The following is a 17,998-nucleotide window of genomic DNA, read 5'->3' on the forward strand; positions in this document are numbered from 1 at the left end:
CATGAACTTGTCTATGCAACTGGGCTTCACCATGCAATGGACCACTGCTTTGGTGTATTCCTGTTCCTGCTTCTGATTCTGACCTCCTGGTGTCCTGACTCAGTCTAACTTTTGGCAAGTGCATCCTGGTCCCTGCCCTCAGGTTATGTTGTCCAAACCAGACCTCCTGGTATCCTGACTCATAGTAACTAACTCTGGATCCTTACCCTGTGGTTTGTCTCTTGAATCTGCTCTCCTGGAATTTCAAACTGATTTGATTCCTGGTAATGTCAGAGGGGTTGCTGTGTTAGTCATTAACTGGAAAACCTTAAAAAAACAACTAATAGTCTTGCAGCACCTTAGAGACGAACAAAACATGTAGATGATATCATGAGCTTTCATGGGCACAACCCACTTCATTCCTAGTAATTGGTTCCAGACCCTAAATCCTCTGACTGTACCCCAGGCTAATCCCTAGATCAGACTGCTCACATCCTAGCCCTGACAGCACCTTCCAGAATCATGACTACAAATTCCTCTAATTCATGGTTCCTTGAAAAAAATGTTTATTTTGACTTCATTGAAAACAGATCCCTAATTTTTCTTAAAATCTACATTTACATCAATATAAATAAAACCAAATTATGTCTCTAAATAATAATAGGTAAAAAGAAACCGGGTTTGGATCATCAGAAAACATCAAATAAGGCTTTGGCTATCTTAAGATAGATAACTGGTGAAAGTTCAGTTATGGGGCTAATTTGTTTCTGATTAACAGAGCTGTAACACTGCCAAAAAAGACTATTAAATTTTGCTTGAAATTTTCTGCCAAATTCAGAAGATTTTGTACTGCTCTAGTTATTAAAATTGTAGTTACAAATCTTGCAAAGACATTTTTTCTCTTATCATCACTGAAAAGTCATTATTTGTCAACATTGGAATAAAATGTTGGCGAGTACATACTTCTTTCTTATCTCTCTCACATGCTGTAAGTAACTGCTTGTTTGGTTTAATTTTCTGTGGTTTCCTGATTAAAACCACATGAAATTTAAAAATGAAATACACAAATGTCTCTCAAACTTTAAAAAAGTTAGAGTTATTTTATCTTTTGCTTGTCACCCATGCAAATAACTCTCTTGAAAGATATTTAAAAAATTGGTAATATATAGTAACAACCCAACCTTCATTTTAAAAATATATTGTGAAAATTCACAAGATCTTGATTTTTTCATTCAACTGACAATCTAAGAAAAAATGTTTCAATGTGAAAAGGGCGGCAAATACTATTTAAATGTTGCAGAAATAGTATCATCATCATATTTGGAGAAGAGTGTGTTTTTATATTTTGGATGGGTGGGGAGGGTCTTTCCTTTCATCCCTCCAATGATAATGTGACAGTGTCCATCAATCATCCTATTTTCTGTGGAGAAAGAAAATAATTATTTGTTTCTTTGTCCTATCTCCTTTCATTTTTTCTTCTTAAATCTTTTGCCTTTCCCATCCTGGTCCTGAAGCATTTCCTGCAACTGAGAAAAATTGGATTCAAAGTTCTTTCAGAAAAAAAGAAGGAAATACTTTTTACTGGTTCTAACACAATCCTGGCATAATTTTCAGAAGTGTCACTGTCATGGCTCCTTCCCCACTCTGGCATGATAAATGCAGAAGTGGGGGCCAGCAAGTGTACCCCAAAGCCTTATCTACCAGGCTTTGGTATAAAAATTCCCCCAAAATCTTAAAAACCTAGATCTTGGGAATAAAACTTCTGCTGCCACCACCCAAATGTTGATAAAGAAATCAGGGAAAAGATCATTTGGGAAATCTTACCCCTAAAATAAAAATCAAGGCATACAATGAACTACTGCCAGGTTAATAACAAGAAAAGAAAGAACTTTTATTATTACAACAATATTCCGGTTGCAAGTATAATGACTAGAGAGGAAGGTAACAAAATATACTCATGGAGAAACTCCATGGGCCTAGAACTTAGATACAAAGAAAAGCCAAAACATCTTTAAGCAGGGCCAGATCTTAGATCCTGTACCCAATCCTTAAAACAATAAAACCTAACGAAACTACCTAAACTTTACCCTACTTACAGAAAATGAAGAATGGTGTCTTGGAGAGAGAGACAGACATGCTTGTCCCTCTCTCTAGCTGTAGAGAACTCCCAGGGAGACAAAAAAAGAGAAAGGAAAGAAAAAACCCAAATTCCTTAGTCCCAGTTTGAAAAGTCCCACCTACATTCCTATTGGTCACTCCACCTGGCTAGGTGTAGTTAACCCCTTAATCCCGAGGCTGCTGGCTAACCCTCATAATCATGAGGGTGAATAGACTTGGGGGTACCTACCAAAAGTTTCTGCCCAAATTGATGAAGCTTAGCTGATGTCACAGGACACTGATGATTAATGGATAGTATGCCCTTCTGTTAATTGAGTATCTCACATCATCTCACTGACTTGGGCATCAGCTTAACCCGGGCCTTGGTAAGATGTCTTCCAGAGAGAAAGAAAACTTTGTGCAGCCATTGTACCCTAATGCATATATGCAAAGAACCAGAGACTATCTGGCATATGATCACTAAATTCTTTGTATTAGTCAAATTGCAATAAAATTTCAGAGCTAAAATCTACCAGAAAAGTAGTACATTCTGTCAAAGAAAAATACAATAATTCTCAAGCAAATACTGTTAAAATGGGAATCATGAAGTTAAAGAGCCAGAAGACAAATGCAGACAAAAGAAAGCATTCATTTCTATTAATAGAGTTAGACATAGCTCAGAATGTGCAGTATTTAAGCATATTTGATTGAAAGCGTAGAGAGGGATGACTACATGAAGTGCCAAAATGAAAGGAAAAATAAAATGAAGAAAGGAAGGCTGAAGGAAACCAAGGAACTGTGATGATTAAATTGAAAACTGAAAGGGAAACAAGACAATGATATTCAAAAATGTCAAGGTCTGCCTATGACCTATTAGCAATTTCTACTAATTTGTATTTGTAATATTTGAAAAGGTGACAGCTGGATTTCATGAGGCAAGAAATCCAGCATAATATCCCTCTTCAGGCAGCATTCTCATGCTTCAAAATACCACTTTCAAGTATAATGTCTGTAAGAAAAAAAGCTCTTAGGAAATTGAAAGTAGAAAATTTTACTATTAAAAAGAAAAGCCTAAGAAATTAGTAAGTATTTTGTAAAATGTCCTTTGTACATGTTTATTTCTATTAATAAAAGCTGTGGATATGAATGCAACTGCTAAAGAGGAATAATACCTTGTGATTCAGTTTCTGACTCTGGACTCAAGAGGATTATACTCACTTCCTGGGTCTACTACAAGTCTCATATGTGATTATGGGTATTTCTCTATATATGCTAGATGAGGTAGCAGTGGGGAGGAGGGCTGGGGGAGGTTAGCACCACTTCCCTAACTCAGAAGGGTGTTGAGAAGGTAAATGTGTTAATGTTTGGGAGATTCAGATATTCTAGGATGATGAGGGATAATGTAGTGCCTAGAAAGCAGTGATAAACCTACAGCAAAGTGGTCTAAAGGCTAACTAAAATGGTGAGGTATCCCAACTCAGCAACTCTTCTTCTACCCTTTTGAGGAAACATTCAGCAGGCCCAACTATCTTGTCCACCACTCTGAGATGATTCAGTTGATTGTACTTAACCACTTCATAACGCCTGAATTTAAGAACATAAGAAGAATGGTCATACTGGGTTAGACCAAATTTCCATCTAGCCCAGTATCCTGTCTTCCAACAGTGGTCAATGAGAGGTACCCCAAAGGGAATGAACAGAACAGACAATGAAGTTGTCCATACCCTGTTGCTCATTCCCAGCTTTTGACAAACAGAGGCTAGGGACATCATTCCAATTTCTCTTGTGTTGTTCATTTTGTAAACTAATTAATACTTTTACACTGCATTATAATTTCTGTATGGCTTCTGAAGATCTTTAAGCATTGTAAGAGATTAGATAAAGTAGTGCAGAGATAAAAATAGTATACAAGTTGAAGATCCTAGAGCCAAGGAGCAACATAATGGGGACTCAGGGCAGTATTTTTAAAGAGAGCTTAAAAAGGCTTATTCTCTAGTGTTCCCATCTGGTAAACAGTCAGCTGTAGTTCTCCTTAGAGTATGACTCAGCTGTCAAAGAATACAAACTCTTGAATTAAAATATTTCTAAATCCAAACAAATATTGGTTATACTGAAAAGCTGTTAAAGCATTTCCTCTCATTTATTAATCTTTTCTTTTTCATAGAATTCCGGATTTCTATATTTCTATCAAAATATACAAAATCTAAATCCTCTCAAATTGCAAACATGGACTGTCAACTGCTGTATCCATGAAATATTATAGAAAGGGCTTGATGTTTTTTTCATAAACTAATCCATTTTCCCATATGTATTTTATCTATCAAAGCAGCAGGGAAGATTGGAAAGAATCTATTCCATATTCAGAGCTTGGAAAATCTGCAATAACCAAACAGATTTAGTTTGCACTCTTCCAGTTTTTAACAATGGTCACAGGTAAGGCATCAGTGAATGGTTTCAGTTTAGCATATTTATTTTGTGTCATTTCCTATACTGTACCTCAAAATGAATAAGTTAAGAGACTGTCCAGAATGAATTTAATGATTATAGCCCATTAAAATGTTGTTTCCTAAAAGACTCCAAAAACATCAGAGTTGTTGTGGGCCCTGTAACTATCCTATATAGGAAAAAAACAACAAATGGTCTGGTAGCAATTTATAGACTAACAAAACATGTAAATGGTATCATGAACTTTGGAGGGGGGGAGAAAAAGATAAAAAGGAAAAAGGAAGGGGTGTGTGAGACAGGGCATCATTAAGTCTCTGGAGAATGGGTACTTAAACCTAAGCAGATCAAATATTTACTCTGAAATTCCTATACAGGAATGCACCTTAGAAATAGAAGGGTGCTGTTCGGCTCTGAGTGGAACTCTGTTTTTTTTAGTTGGCCCTCTCCCAATACCAGAAGAAAATGGAAGGGTGGGTGGAGCATGAGTGGGGGCTTGGCAGAGAAGAGGCCAAGTGGAGCCAAGGTCCCAGGATGGAGTGGAAAGATGGGCCACAGTCTGATGCCAGAGCTCAAAATGGTTAATCTGGTCCTAGAGAGTCAAGAGTCTTTGGATCATCCTTCATGTGAGCTGGGTCTGCATTTGTGGAGTAAGACAAAAGTGGAAGAGAAGAGCAAACCAGAATCCAGCCTGAAGAATGTAAAGCCAGAGCACCAGACACCTGCTTCATTGATCGTGAGCTCTAACAGCAAGCTTCTGTGGAGAACCATGTGGCCAGAACTGGGATAGCAGAAAACTCCAAGTAAACTGGAGCCAAGCCTAGTGAGTGGCTATGGTGAACAAGGTGGGGACTTTGGTCACAGAAGGCTGTGACAGGGCGCCGGCCCTGCACTGGCCCTTTAATACTCGGACTCCGTCCCGGAGCCGGGGCTAGCAGAGAGGAGGCCAGCGGGAGCTAATTAGGGCTAGAGAGGGCCCAGCTGGCAAAGATCCAGAACTGCAGGAATGGCTGGTAGAAGCCAGCTGAACCTATTAGGGCAGGGGAGAACCCAGCTGGCAAAGATCCAGGAATGCATGCATGGCTGAGAGAAGCCAGCTGAACCCGTTAGGGCGAGCAGGAGCACAGCTGGCTTGTGTGTGTATATATAGAGAAGCCCAGGTTGCTCAAGAGGAGGAGAGGGGCCAGTGAGGGACTGGCTGTGGAGGAAGCAGGAGCTCCCCGGAGGGAGACCTGCTGGGGCTAGCCAGTGAGAGCTGGGAGAAGGCCAGCTAAGGCTACCCTGATGAGGGGTCGAAGGAAAGGCCCGGGCGTGGAGACAGGTGGCAGCCTGACTTAGGTAAGCAGGGCCACGGAGATAAGCCCATGTGCCTATGATGAGCAACCCATACAGACTGTATTCTGCCCTGAGATGGGCTATATGAAGACAGTCAGGGGGCACTGAGGCGCACGGGGGTGCGGACCCCCTGACGGATGGTGGAGAATGCGGGCAGTATAACCCCACCCTGACAGAAAAGGGGTTTATTGCGAGTAAATAGTGGTCGGTAGACCACAGGACTGGAACGGGGAGTTGGGAAAAAAAAAAAAAAAAAAAAAAAAAGTGGATGATGAATAAGTATTGGAGGGCCTGGGAGGCCCTACAGGCGGGGCCCTGGGAAAAGGGGAGCAGGCCACGACAAAGGGGTGACCTCGAGCTCCATAGCAAACCAGGCTCCAAGCGTTGGGGGCTGGGGCCGTGCCTGAGAACTTGTTTTGCCTGTGGGCACAGGGGACACCTGAGGAGGGAGTGTCCCTACGGGGTGGGAGCCAGGAGGCCCCCCCCAGCTAATAGGGATAAAGGGAGAGCAGCCCCTGTGAAGACAACAGGGGAGGCGCGGACATGTTGGGCCTGCGGGAAGCCGGGCCACATTCGGAGGCTGTGCCCTGAGAGGACCTGGGGAAGGTGGCGGCAACCAACCACCAGGGAAAGGACTCAGAACCACCGACCCGGGATGGTAAGAGAAACTAGGAGACGGGCGGAAGGCGGTTTGGGCCCGGGCGAAACCAACGCGCAAGGGAGCCCAGACTGGGGTCCTACCCCGCAGCGTGAGGGGCGGGGACCATCAAGCGGCCAGCGAAGGTACGACCCCCACACAGAGGGTGCGTATGGACAGGTGATGGCTGCTGACCTACGGGCAAGACTGCGGGACGGGACAAAGATCACCCGACAGGTATGGCTAGAGGGGAGGCCAGTGACCGCCCTGGTAGATTCGGGGTGCAGCCAGACAATGGTACGATCCGAGCTGGTCCCAGAGTGGGAGGCGGCCGGGGGATCCATATCAATGCAATGCATCCATGGGGATGTTAGCACCTACCCCACGGGTTGGGTCCGGTTGTCGGATGGGGTAGATGAGGTGATCTGCAGGGTAGCGTTGGCCCCAAAGCTGGTGTACCCAGTGCTACTGGGCCGGGACTGGCCGGGTTTCAGACGCATCCTGCGAGACTGGGAGAAGCAGGGGCCACCATCACCAGCAGGGACGGAAGGCCGGGAAAGGGGAGCACCCCAAGGTCCCGAGGAGGAACCGTTCCCGGAGAAAATCCTCAGTTCGGAGGAAATAGGAGGGGATGAGGACTTCATGAGAGACCAACGGGAAGATCCCTCCTTAACCCATGCCTGGGAACAAGGGGCAAGAGAGACTGGGGACCCCAGCACGGGGGCAGCTGTTCGACCAACACCGCGATTCGAGGTAAGAGCCGATCGACTATACCGGATCACCCGGTCGACCGACGGGCAGACAGAGGTTAGCCAGTTGTTGGTTCCCGCTCGGTATCGGAGGCAGGTACTAGACCTAGCACATGCGAACCCCTGGGCTGGACATTTGGGGCGAGAGAAGACCCTACAACGCATAATGCAGCGGTTCTTTTGGCCGGGGGTTTATAAAGAGGTCAGAGACTTCTGTGAGTCCTGCCCTGAATGCCAACGGACGGCTCAGGGAGGAGTGCCGAAAGCCCCTTTAGTCCCTCTTCCCGTGGTGGAGGTGCCATTTGACAGGGTGGCTTTAGATCTGGTAGGTCCCCTGGAGAGGTCCCGACGGGGGCACCAGTATATACTGGTCATAATCGACTATGCCACCCGATACCCTGAGGCGGTCCCCCTTAAGAACACGCTGGCGGCGACGCTGGCGCGTGAATTGGTACAGGTATTCTCCCGGGTGGGACTCCCCAGGGAGATACTAACTGACCAAGGGACCAATGTGACTTCCAAACTGATGGCGGAGCTTTGCCGCCTCTTAAACATTAAGACCTTGCGTACCTCAGTTTACCACCCGCAAACAGATGGACTTGTTGAACGTTTCAATAAGACATTAAAAAGTATGTTGCGGCGGTTTGTGGAGCTCGACCCAAAGGATTGGGACTTATTACTACCGGCACTGTTGTTTGCGGTACGAGAGGTGCCCCAAGCCTCAACGGGATTCTCTCCATTTGAGTTGCTTTACGGCCGCCAACCCCGGGGGATCCTGGACTTATTGCGGGAGAACTGGGAGGAACAGGATTCCAGGGTGACGGGTACAGTGCCCTATATCTTGGACTTGCAAAGGCGACTCCGGACCGTAGGGGAGCTAGCTAGGGAGAACCTCCTACAGGCCCAAAATAAGCAAGCCCAGTATTATAACAGGGGCGCCAAACCCAGGACATTCCAACCGGGGGACAGGGTACTCCTGCTATTACCGGCGCCAGACTCAAAATTGTTGGCCAAATGGCAAGGGCCCTTTGAGGTTCTACGGCAGGTAGGCCCAGTGAATTATGAAATCAAATTATCGGGAAAACGAAAGGACAAACAAATTTATCACGTCAATCTACTAAAGAAGTGGAACGCCCGAGAGGGTATGCTTATTACCTTACAGCCACCCGAACCGGAACTAGGACCCTGGGGAGGCGACTTGAAGGCAGAAGGGACAGCGCACATTGGGGCCGAACTGACGGAAGAACAGCAGAAGGAGCTGAACTCCCTCCTTCGGGATTTTGACCAGGTCCTAACCACACAACCGGGTAAGACCCCCTTGATGAGTCACCACATTGCGACAACCCCAGGTAAGAAGATCCGGGACCACATACGACCCCTGCCCCGGAAAATGTGGAGACCAGTTCAGGAAGAGCTGCAGCGGATGCTGCAAATGGGGGTGATCAGGGAATCTAAGAGTGAGTGGCGTAGCCCCATTGTACTGGTGCCTAAACCCGACGGCACTATACGATTTTGCATAGACTTTCGGAAGATTAATGCAATCTCGCGATTTGATGCATATCCTATGCCACGAGTAAACGAACTGCTGGAGCGGCTGGGCAAGGCCCACTACATATCTACGCTAGACCTAACCAAAGGCTACTGGCAGATTCCCCTGACACCCGCCTCAGAGAGCAAGACTGCGTTCGCCACGCCTTTTGGCCTGTTCCAATTCAACACCATGCCTTTCGGATTGAATGGGGCGGCAGCGACGTTCCAGAGGCTAATGGACAGGGTACTACAGGAACACCGTGAGTATGCGGCCGCATACATTGATGACATTGTCATTTTTAGTGAAACCTGGACGGAACATCTGCGGCATTTGAAGGCGGTCCTTGGGGCGCTGGCCACGGCCAAGCTCACGGCTAACCCAAGTAAGTGCCATTTCGGACAAAGAGAGGTGTCCTACCTAGGCTACCGGGTGGGACGGGGAAGGATAAAACCCCAGGTGGACAAGGTGCAAGCCCTGCGAGATTATAAAGCCCCCACCACAAAAAGGCAAGTCCGCCAGTTTCTGGGTCTAGCCGGATATTACCGGAGATTTATACCCCATTTCGCCACGATTGCAGCACCCTTGACAGATCTGACCCAGAATACAAGACCCCAAAGAGTCCAGTGGACCCCGCAGTGCGAAAATGCGTTTAGGACGTTAAAATATCAACTGACGCAGTCACCGGTTCTCCATCAACCCGATTTTTCAAAACCGTTTGTAGTACAGACAGATGCGTCAGATAGAGGGATCGGAGCTGTACTGTCGCAGGAACAGGAAGGGGAGGAACACCCCATCCTGTATTTAAGTAGAAAATTACTCCCACGGGAACAACAGTATGCCACGATTGAAAAGGAGGCCCTAGCAGCTAAGTGGGCGATAGAGACCCTGCGCTATTACCTGCTAGGGGGAACGTTCACATTAGTAACGGACCATGCGCCCTTACGATGGCTGCAGACAATGAAGGAAACCAACCCTAGGATTATGAGGTGGTATTTGGCCTTACAACCATATAAGTTTGAGGTCTGCCACAGACCGGGGAAAGCTCATAACAACGCCGACTTTTTTTCTAGGTCCATAGAGACTAACGAGCTGGCGGGAAGGGCTGGAGTGCTGGAAAAGGGGGTGAGCGATGGGGCATTGCCGCCCCACACTAACATTGATGGGGTGGCCCTCTGGGGAGTGCACCGGCCCACACTCCGACATTGTGGAGCGTGCTCTGAGGCAGCGAGGGCAGACCTGGCGGTGGTGGGGCCAGGAGGAGAAACCAGACCCCGAGGGAGGGCATAGGAGAGGCCGGGTGGAGGCCGGCCGAAGAAGGGAAGCTCGGTCCGAAGGGGAAGGTGTGTGACAGGGCGCCGGCCCTGCACTGGCCCTTTAATACTCGGACTCCGTCCCGGAGCCGGGGCTAGCAGAGAGGAGGCCAGCGGGAGCTAATTAGGGCTAGAGAGGGCCCAGCTGGCAAAGATCCAGAACTGCAGGAATGGCTGGTAGAAGCCAGCTGAACCTATTAGGGCAGGGGAGAACCCAGCTGGCAAAGATCCAGGAATGCATGCATGGCTGAGAGAAGCCAGCTGAACCCGTTAGGGCGAGCAGGAGCACAGCTGGCTTGTGTGTGTATATATAGAGAAGCCCAGGTTGCTCAAGAGGAGGAGAGGGGCCAGTGAGGGACTGGCTGTGGAGGAAGCAGGAGCTCCCCGGAGGGAGACCTGCTGGGGCTAGCCAGTGAGAGCTGGGAGAAGGCCAGCTAAGGCTACCCTGATGAGGGGTCGAAGGAAAGGCCCGGGCGTGGAGACAGGTGGCAGCCTGACTTAGGTAAGCAGGGCCACGGAGATAAGCCCATGTGCCTATGATGAGCAACCCATACAGACTGTATTCTGCCCTGAGATGGGCTATATGAAGACAGTCAGGGGGCACTGAGGCGCACGGGGGTGCGGACCCCCTGACAAAGGCCTAATGGAGGGAGATATCATCAGAAAGAGGGCCTTGAAGATTGAACTCTGGGCAGGGGATATGCGAACCTGATGGGATAGTCAATACTGGGGAGATAGTCTGAGGATGCATAGCCAGGATCAGAGCAGATGTTTTTTACTGCAGTATCACCACAGAGCAGCCAGGTCCTGGGAAGGCAATGTGAGATGTGTAAGGAATAGTTTGTGAATTTTCTTGACCTCCAGAAACTATTGCTATACTGTTCCCTGTGTCCAAAGTATGAGGTTCCTTCATCATTTAAGCTTTTCAGTTTGCCTCCATTTTGTGTATAATTGTTTTTTAATAATGAGTATATGATTTAAATATCAATATAGTTATCCCTGGGTCAGGGAAATGCCCAGTAAAGAGACAGGAGCCTAGAGTGGGGATACACTAGCCTTTGACTTGACTGCCCTCTGACAAGACTGTGGTTAAACCCTCCAAAGATCCAGGAGCACAATTTATTAGGATTACGAGGATTCCATTGCATGAGAGAGAAGAAAACATGGGTCTCTAAGGACAGGCAGGCAATTGAGTAAAGATTGGGTTGGTAGGTAGGATTGGGACTCAGATGTGTGCTATCCAGTTCCACTGGGTGGTAGAGAAGCTAGGACATTTTATCATGATAGTGTAACAATTCCCACACTTGCATAAACTCTTTTGAGCAGATGCAGCTTGTTAACTTGTAGGACCTACAAATCAGCAGGGACTAGTGGCAGAGAGATAAAATTCCTGCAGGAAACATTAGAAACCACCATATTTAGGCAGAAAGCTTGAGCTGATAGTTATGTTCTGTTATTAGCTATTAAAAAGTAAACAGCAGAAAGAAGCTAAATTTGACATTAAAGAGCATTTAGGACTTTTTTGGAAAGCAAAGCAACACCATTCAGTGATACAAAAACATTTTGAAGAATTGGGAATTGGCATCCCCCCCACCTCCCCACTCTGTGCTGCTCCCCCAGCTGAAGCCAAGAGCGAAGTCCTAGCTTGTGGGCCCAGCAGCCAGGACCTGGCACAGAGTGCTGGCAGCAGAGCCCTCAGTGTATGGGGCTGAAGCAGAGCCCCCCCCGACCAATTTGCAGTCCCAGCAGCCAGAACTACAGGCCTGGAACCAGCAGCAGAGTCCCCGGCATGAAGGGACGGCAGCAGAGCCCCTGGTATGTTGGGCAGCAGCTGGGAGCTAGCAGCAGAGCCCCAGAGCACAGGGTGGCAGCTATGTCCTGGATGTGGAACCGGCAGCAGAGCCAGGACCCTGTGTACTAGACTGGGAGTCTAGGGGTGCAGCAGTCCCCCTAACAGCCCTATCTCCTGTGCCTATGGCACCATTTGTCCACAGAACTAATCCTGTAGCTACCAAAGTCCGTGAGGAAACACTGATTGAGTTCAATGAGAGCTGGACTGTCCCATTCGTGTCAAGGCAGTAAACATTTAAAAACATCTTGTTGGATGCACAATGTCATGTCTCTAAAGTGCATCCATGTTTACATGGACAGTGAGACAACACATTGCACCAAATTTGCTTTTGGCCGCTAACTTATGCAGACACAGCTCTGTGCACAAAACCTGCATGTAATTTGCCTTCTGTCACTACTCATTATCTAATGAGCACAAGCAAAAATAGCATTTGAATGACACAAAAAAAGACTGATGGAAAGTCCTACAGTTATCCCACAGTCCTCATGCTTTACTGAGTCAGTCATTCTTCCTTTCTCCATATGTCTTACACAGATGCTTTATAAAGAACCATGGACTACACTGCATCATTAGAAATATCCCCACAATGGGGAGGTGCAACACCGGGGCAGGGGCAGACCACTGGAAGCTGCACACTTACCACCCCAACCCTTTGTGATGTGAAACTTCTTTCCAAAGCAGAGCTGTGGTGTCTTTCAGGATTCCTCTACAGTGTTCTAAGTCAGGACTCATCGAGTAGATTACTAGCAGAACAGTTGTGGTGTTTAAGTGGAAATGAACCTGGGTGCATAAGAAGGAGGCAGCATAAGGTACTGTTTAATCCAGCCTGGTGAGTCCATGGGCACACAAGGGTCTGGAGAATGTAGGTTCAGCAGTGTAGCTCCATTCTGAGGAAACTGTCAAAAAAGAGAGAGAAGTAAAAGTCCATCTGAAAACACAAATGACAGACGCGGCACAGTGATAGAATTATCAAAACCTTCCTCAGAAGAATGACCCTAATAAATAAGTGTACCCCAATGTAACAGGCAAGTGTGGTAACAATTCCTGCATAAGGAAGAGAAAAAAAAAGTTCAAGCTCTTATGTGCACTACTGTCATTCCCAGTGACTTCGGCTGGAGAATCAGATAATAGAATTTGGTCCTGAATATTTTAGATAGATCAATAGCATCTTAGGATATTGTACTTCATAAAATAAAATATTTACCTCAGACCACACCGCCTCACCTAAATTCACAAATTATTCAGATTTTAAACAAATTAATAATCATCGTTTATCAGCCTTTACCTCCTGATTACAAATGTTTGACCTTTTTAAAAAATAATAAGCCTATTTATAGTATTCAGATTCTGTCATCCCGAGTCTCTGGTCTAGATCCAGCTCTTGTCAGTAGTAACCAAAAGTCATTAACAACTTGAAAGAGAGAGTACGTGACTCTATATGGGCAAGATAAATAAGATCAGAAATCTATATGTTTTAGAAATGTGCATCTGTCTGTCTGTCCATCCATTTGTGAGTCTTTTTCTTCAAGAAATCTTCCTAAATGGTAAGAGCTAATACCACCAAACTTGATATGCAGCTTCCTTTCCTCCTAACTTAAAATAAGGTCAGTGTTTGGTTGTACCAGGACAACTGAAAGTGCCAGGAATTAGACTATTTTCCATAACTTGGAAAGGGAGGGGCTGTTTGGAGGGACATGTTATTGAGAGTGGCCACTGGGGGCAGAATATTAACTCAATAGCGGCAACAGCAGCATTTTCTTTTCTTGGCAAGTCTCAACTTTTTCCACTCATATACATTCAAAATGCTGCTGCAAATGTCATTTTCTGAGTCCATAACTTTGATCAGATCATCGCTATCTTTGCATCTCTCTATTGGTTACTACCTTTCCATTGTATCAGTCATAAAACACCTCTGATTCACTATTGAAATTTCAGCTCCCACCTCCAATTGTGCTTTCTTCCATGTAGCCCTTCATGTCTGGGAGGTCACGTAAACATCCACAAAACTAAGAAGAACTAAGAAGTCATAGATACATAGATTAGATAGATAGATTATCATGCTGGTCAAGATTGTCTCAGTGTTCCCTTGTACTTCCCTATCTGCCCATAACCAACTGTTTTCTCTTTTCTTATTGTTAAATTGCAAGCTTTTGGGGGCAAGGATTGTCTTTTTTATTTCTGATTTTTACCATGTCTTGTACAATAGGATCCTGATCCATGACAAGGACTCTGCAGTGCTACAATAATTCAAATACAAAAGAAAAAAGGAACACACACACAAAGGAAAAAAGAAAAAAAGGAAAAGGAAAAGAAAAAAAAGAAAAAGAAAAAGAAAAAACAGAAACCCATGGGTTGGTAGTAGTAAGATTGAGGAAACACTGATGCAAACCTATAGGTGTTGATGACACTGGGAATACCACTGATAAAATACTTAAACATTTGGGCTACGTCTACACTGGCCCCTTTTCCGGAAGGGGCATGTAAATTTCATGAGTCGTCGTAGGGAAATCCGCGGGGGATTTAAATATCCCCCGCGGCATTTAAATAAAAATGTCCGCCGCTTTTTTCCGGCTTTTAAAAAAGCCGGAAAAGAGCGTCTACACTGGCCCCGATCCTCCGGAAAAAGCGCCCTTTTCCGGGTGCTCTTATTCCTACTTTGATGTAGGAATAAGAGCCTCCGGAAAAGGGCGCTTTTTCCGGAGGATCGGGGCCAGTGTAGACACTCTTTTCCGGCTTTTTTAAAAGCCGGAAAAAAGCGGCGGACATTTTTATTTAAATGCCGCGGGGGATATTTAAATCCCCCGTGGATTTCCCTACGACGACTCATGAAATTTACATGCCCCTTCCGGAAAAGGGGCCAGTGTAGACGTAGCCTTGGTATTTGAAGATTATATATATATAAACATACACATTTCTATTCTTCTTTCCTTCTATGAAATTGTTTAGTAGCAATATGAGAATAAAAGCATTTAATTGTATGCTAACTTAAAGCTCATACACTCAAGCCCCATTCAAATCAACAGGATTTGAATATATGCTAAACCATAAATGAACTTCAGTACAGGGCTGATTCGGGGAAAAAAGACACACATTTACAGATTATAATCCACTGAACTGATGCATTCCTCTCATGCTAAAGCAAGAGATTTTCCATTTTCAGAAGTATAAGCAGAAGATTTAATGAAGGTATATCGTATTCTAATGATATGTTAAATGTTGTCTAGAAAGTCTAATGACTACGGGCCAGATATACATAAAGGTACAAACAGCAGCCTAATGAGACATGCCAAAGTGCCTGAGCAGGTTAGGAATTGGAAGAAAATAAGAAAGTTCTTTATTATGACTATCATATGAAACTCAGTTTACCTGTTTCATGTCACCAGAGAGAATGTCAACATCTTTAAGGAAAAACTGATGGAGCTCTTAATTGGGGAATGCCAATCTGTCTGAGTCAAACCAGTGTAGCAGGTTAATTTTCCCTATCTCCAAGCCTGGGATCAAAGCAGTACTCACCTGACTCGTCTAGACTACATGCCTCTGTCGCCAGAGGCATGTAGATTAGGCTACCAGGCATAGGAAAATGAAGCGGTGATTTAAATAATCGCCGTTTCATTTAAATTTACAAGTCTGCCGCGCTGAGCTGACAAACAGCTGATCAGCTGTTTGTCAGCTCAGTGCGATAGTCTGGACGTGCGGGTGTTGACATCAAAGGCATTTGTCGACCACCCAGGTATGCCTCCTGGGATGAGGTATACCTGGGTGGTCGACAAATACCTTTGATGTCGACACCCGCACGTCCAGACTACCGCGCTGAGCCGACAAACAGCTAATCAGCTGTTTGTTGGCTCAGCGCGGCAGCCATGTAAATTTAAATGAAGTGGCAATTATTTAAATCGCCGCTTCATTTTTCTATGCCTGGTAGCCTAATCTACATGCCTCTGGCGACAGAGGCATGTAGTCTAGACGTCTAGATAGCAAGGGGTGTGGGCAGCACCTAGAGATCAGACTTTGACAGAAAGACAGAATATTGCAGGGATTACCTGCCTCTCCCACCCCAGGAATGGAGATAACCTAAAACTTGCAAAGAAAGTATGAAGTGTAGGTAAGACCTCAAGTCCACTTGTTTTATCCCTTGTCCCTTTCCACTATGTACATTCGAGTGAATAAATAATATTTTGTTTTGAAGAAGCAGTTTATGAGTCACTTTAAATCAGTCGCTGATCACAGGCTACTGGAGGAAAAGGACTTGCAGGTGCTAAATACAACTGGCCCTATTGTAGGACCACAGATGGACCACAGGAGAAAGGATGGGGGGCTTTATTCCAGAGATCTAGTTTGAAAGTGGTAGGACCATGTGATTCCACCCTAAAAGAAATGAATATTGTGAAACCTGTCACAAGTAAATTACATTCAAGAAGAATACAATGTGTTCGAAAGGTTTATATCCATGAAAGTATTTCATTTCGGCTGTGTCCAGGCTCAAGGGTTTTTTTCGAAAAAAGTAGCCTTTTTTCGAAAAAACTTCACCTGCGTCTAGACTGCAGCCACGTTCTTTCGAAATTAAATTGAAAGAACGCGGATTTTCTTTCGACGGCGGTAAACCTCATTGCACGAGGAAGAACGCCTTTTTCGACAGAGATCCGTCGAAAATGAGTGAGTGTAGATGCGGGGAGGCCATTTTTTTTAAAATAATGGCCTCCAGGAAGAAGCCCTGGTGGACAATCTGGGGCATGCCTTGCATGTCTCTGGTTCCTGTCTGCAGCCATTTCTTAAAGGGACAGGCACCCTCACAGCCACTTGTGGCAGCAAAGCAGCCAGAGCACACAGCTGGTTAAGTGCAGCATGTCCCAGCCCCAAGACTCTCCTGGCCCTTCTAGAGAGCCTTCTGGGGACCCTACCAGGGGCTCCAAACACCGGGCACCGTCATGGTCTGGGCCAGAGCTCAAGACCCTTCTGGAGCTCTGGGGAGAGGAGGAGGCCTTACAAGCCCTAAAAAGCAGGCGGCGAAATGCGGACATTTATGGCCGCATGGCAGAGGCCCTGGCCCAGAAAGGACACTACCCCGCACCCAGGACCAGGTGCGCTCCAAAGTTAAGGAGCTGCACCAAGGATATGTGAAGGCCAGGGAGGAGAGCTCCCGTTCTGGGGCAACCCCCCACTCCTGCCCCTATTATACTGAGCTGGACCACATCCTGGGTGGTGGTGAAGCACGCACACCACAGCGTCTCGTGCAGTCAGGCTTGGAGGACCCTGTGGTGGACGTGCCAGAGCAGGACCCAGAGCAGTCTGGAGATGGGGACATGGAGCCAGAGGAGGACAGTGAGGAGACCGGAACCCTCACCCTGGAGCCAGTCACACAGACGCCAGAGGCCTCCCAGGTGTCATCTGATGCCGGAGATGAAGCAGCAGGTGAGTGCAGTGAGGTTGTGTAACACCCGGGGAAGAGGGGGGAAGGTGGGTGCACAGTGGGTGATGCACAAGGGAAACCTGTAATGCTCAGGTTGATGCCCAGGTCACACACGGTGTTACCTTCAGAATGTCTGATTCCCCTGTCTCAAGGAGAGGGCATGACCTTTTGGACAGCTGTTGCACACATGACTGATTGTGATAGAAATGTAGCCGTGTTACTCTGATCTGAGGAAGTGGGTCTGGGCCATGAAAGCTCATCCCCTAATAAACCATCCTGTTAGTATTTTAAGTGCTACATAGTCCAGTTTTTTATGACTGATTGTGTCTTCCTCTTTTCCTCCACAGCCGGACTAGCCGTGCAAGAGGGCAGCAGCACCCCAGCCCCACCTCCATCTCAGGGACATGGGAGCTGCAGACACAGGCATTTGTATGCGGACATCCTGAGGCGGCATGTGGAAGCCGTGCAGGAGCTCAACACCATCCTGCGAGAGAGGGCGGAGGCAGAGGATCGGTGGCATGACCGGCTGATGGAGGAGCTGGTCCAGCAGCGCACGTCCCTGAGTGCCATTCTCAGGGAGGTCTGCGGCTTGCCTTCTCCTGTGCCTGGTCCTGCTCCTCCAGCACCCCATGACCCCACCCCACCAAATCCCCCTTCCA

General features: G+C 46.4%; 1 protein-coding gene across 1 annotated transcript; it reads left to right on the plus strand.

Moving 5' to 3' along the window:
* The first annotated feature begins 5,425 nt into the window (after positions 1–5,425).
* LOC142827202 (uncharacterized) lies at positions 5,426–9,892 on the plus strand. The gene is made up of 2 exons (XM_075921415.1): positions 5,426–9,152; positions 9,841–9,892. The coding sequence occupies exons 1-2, from the start codon at positions 6,122–6,124 to the stop codon at positions 9,846–9,848; spliced, it is 3,039 nt and encodes a 1,012-aa protein (XP_075777530.1). The 5' UTR covers positions 5,426–6,121; the 3' UTR covers positions 9,849–9,892.
* The last annotated feature ends 8,106 nt before the right edge of the window (positions 9,893–17,998 follow it).

The sequence above is a fragment of the Pelodiscus sinensis genome, chromosome 2, assembly GCF_049634645.1.
Source record: "Pelodiscus sinensis isolate JC-2024 chromosome 2, ASM4963464v1, whole genome shotgun sequence".
Classification (NCBI taxonomy): Eukaryota; Metazoa; Chordata; order Testudines; family Trionychidae; genus Pelodiscus; species Pelodiscus sinensis.

What these genes read in the sequence shown, in the direction of transcription:
- LOC142827202 (XM_075921415.1), top strand. Translation starts at nt 6,122, where the DNA reads ATGATGAATAAGTATTGGAGGGCCTGGGAGGCCCTACAGGCGGGGCCC.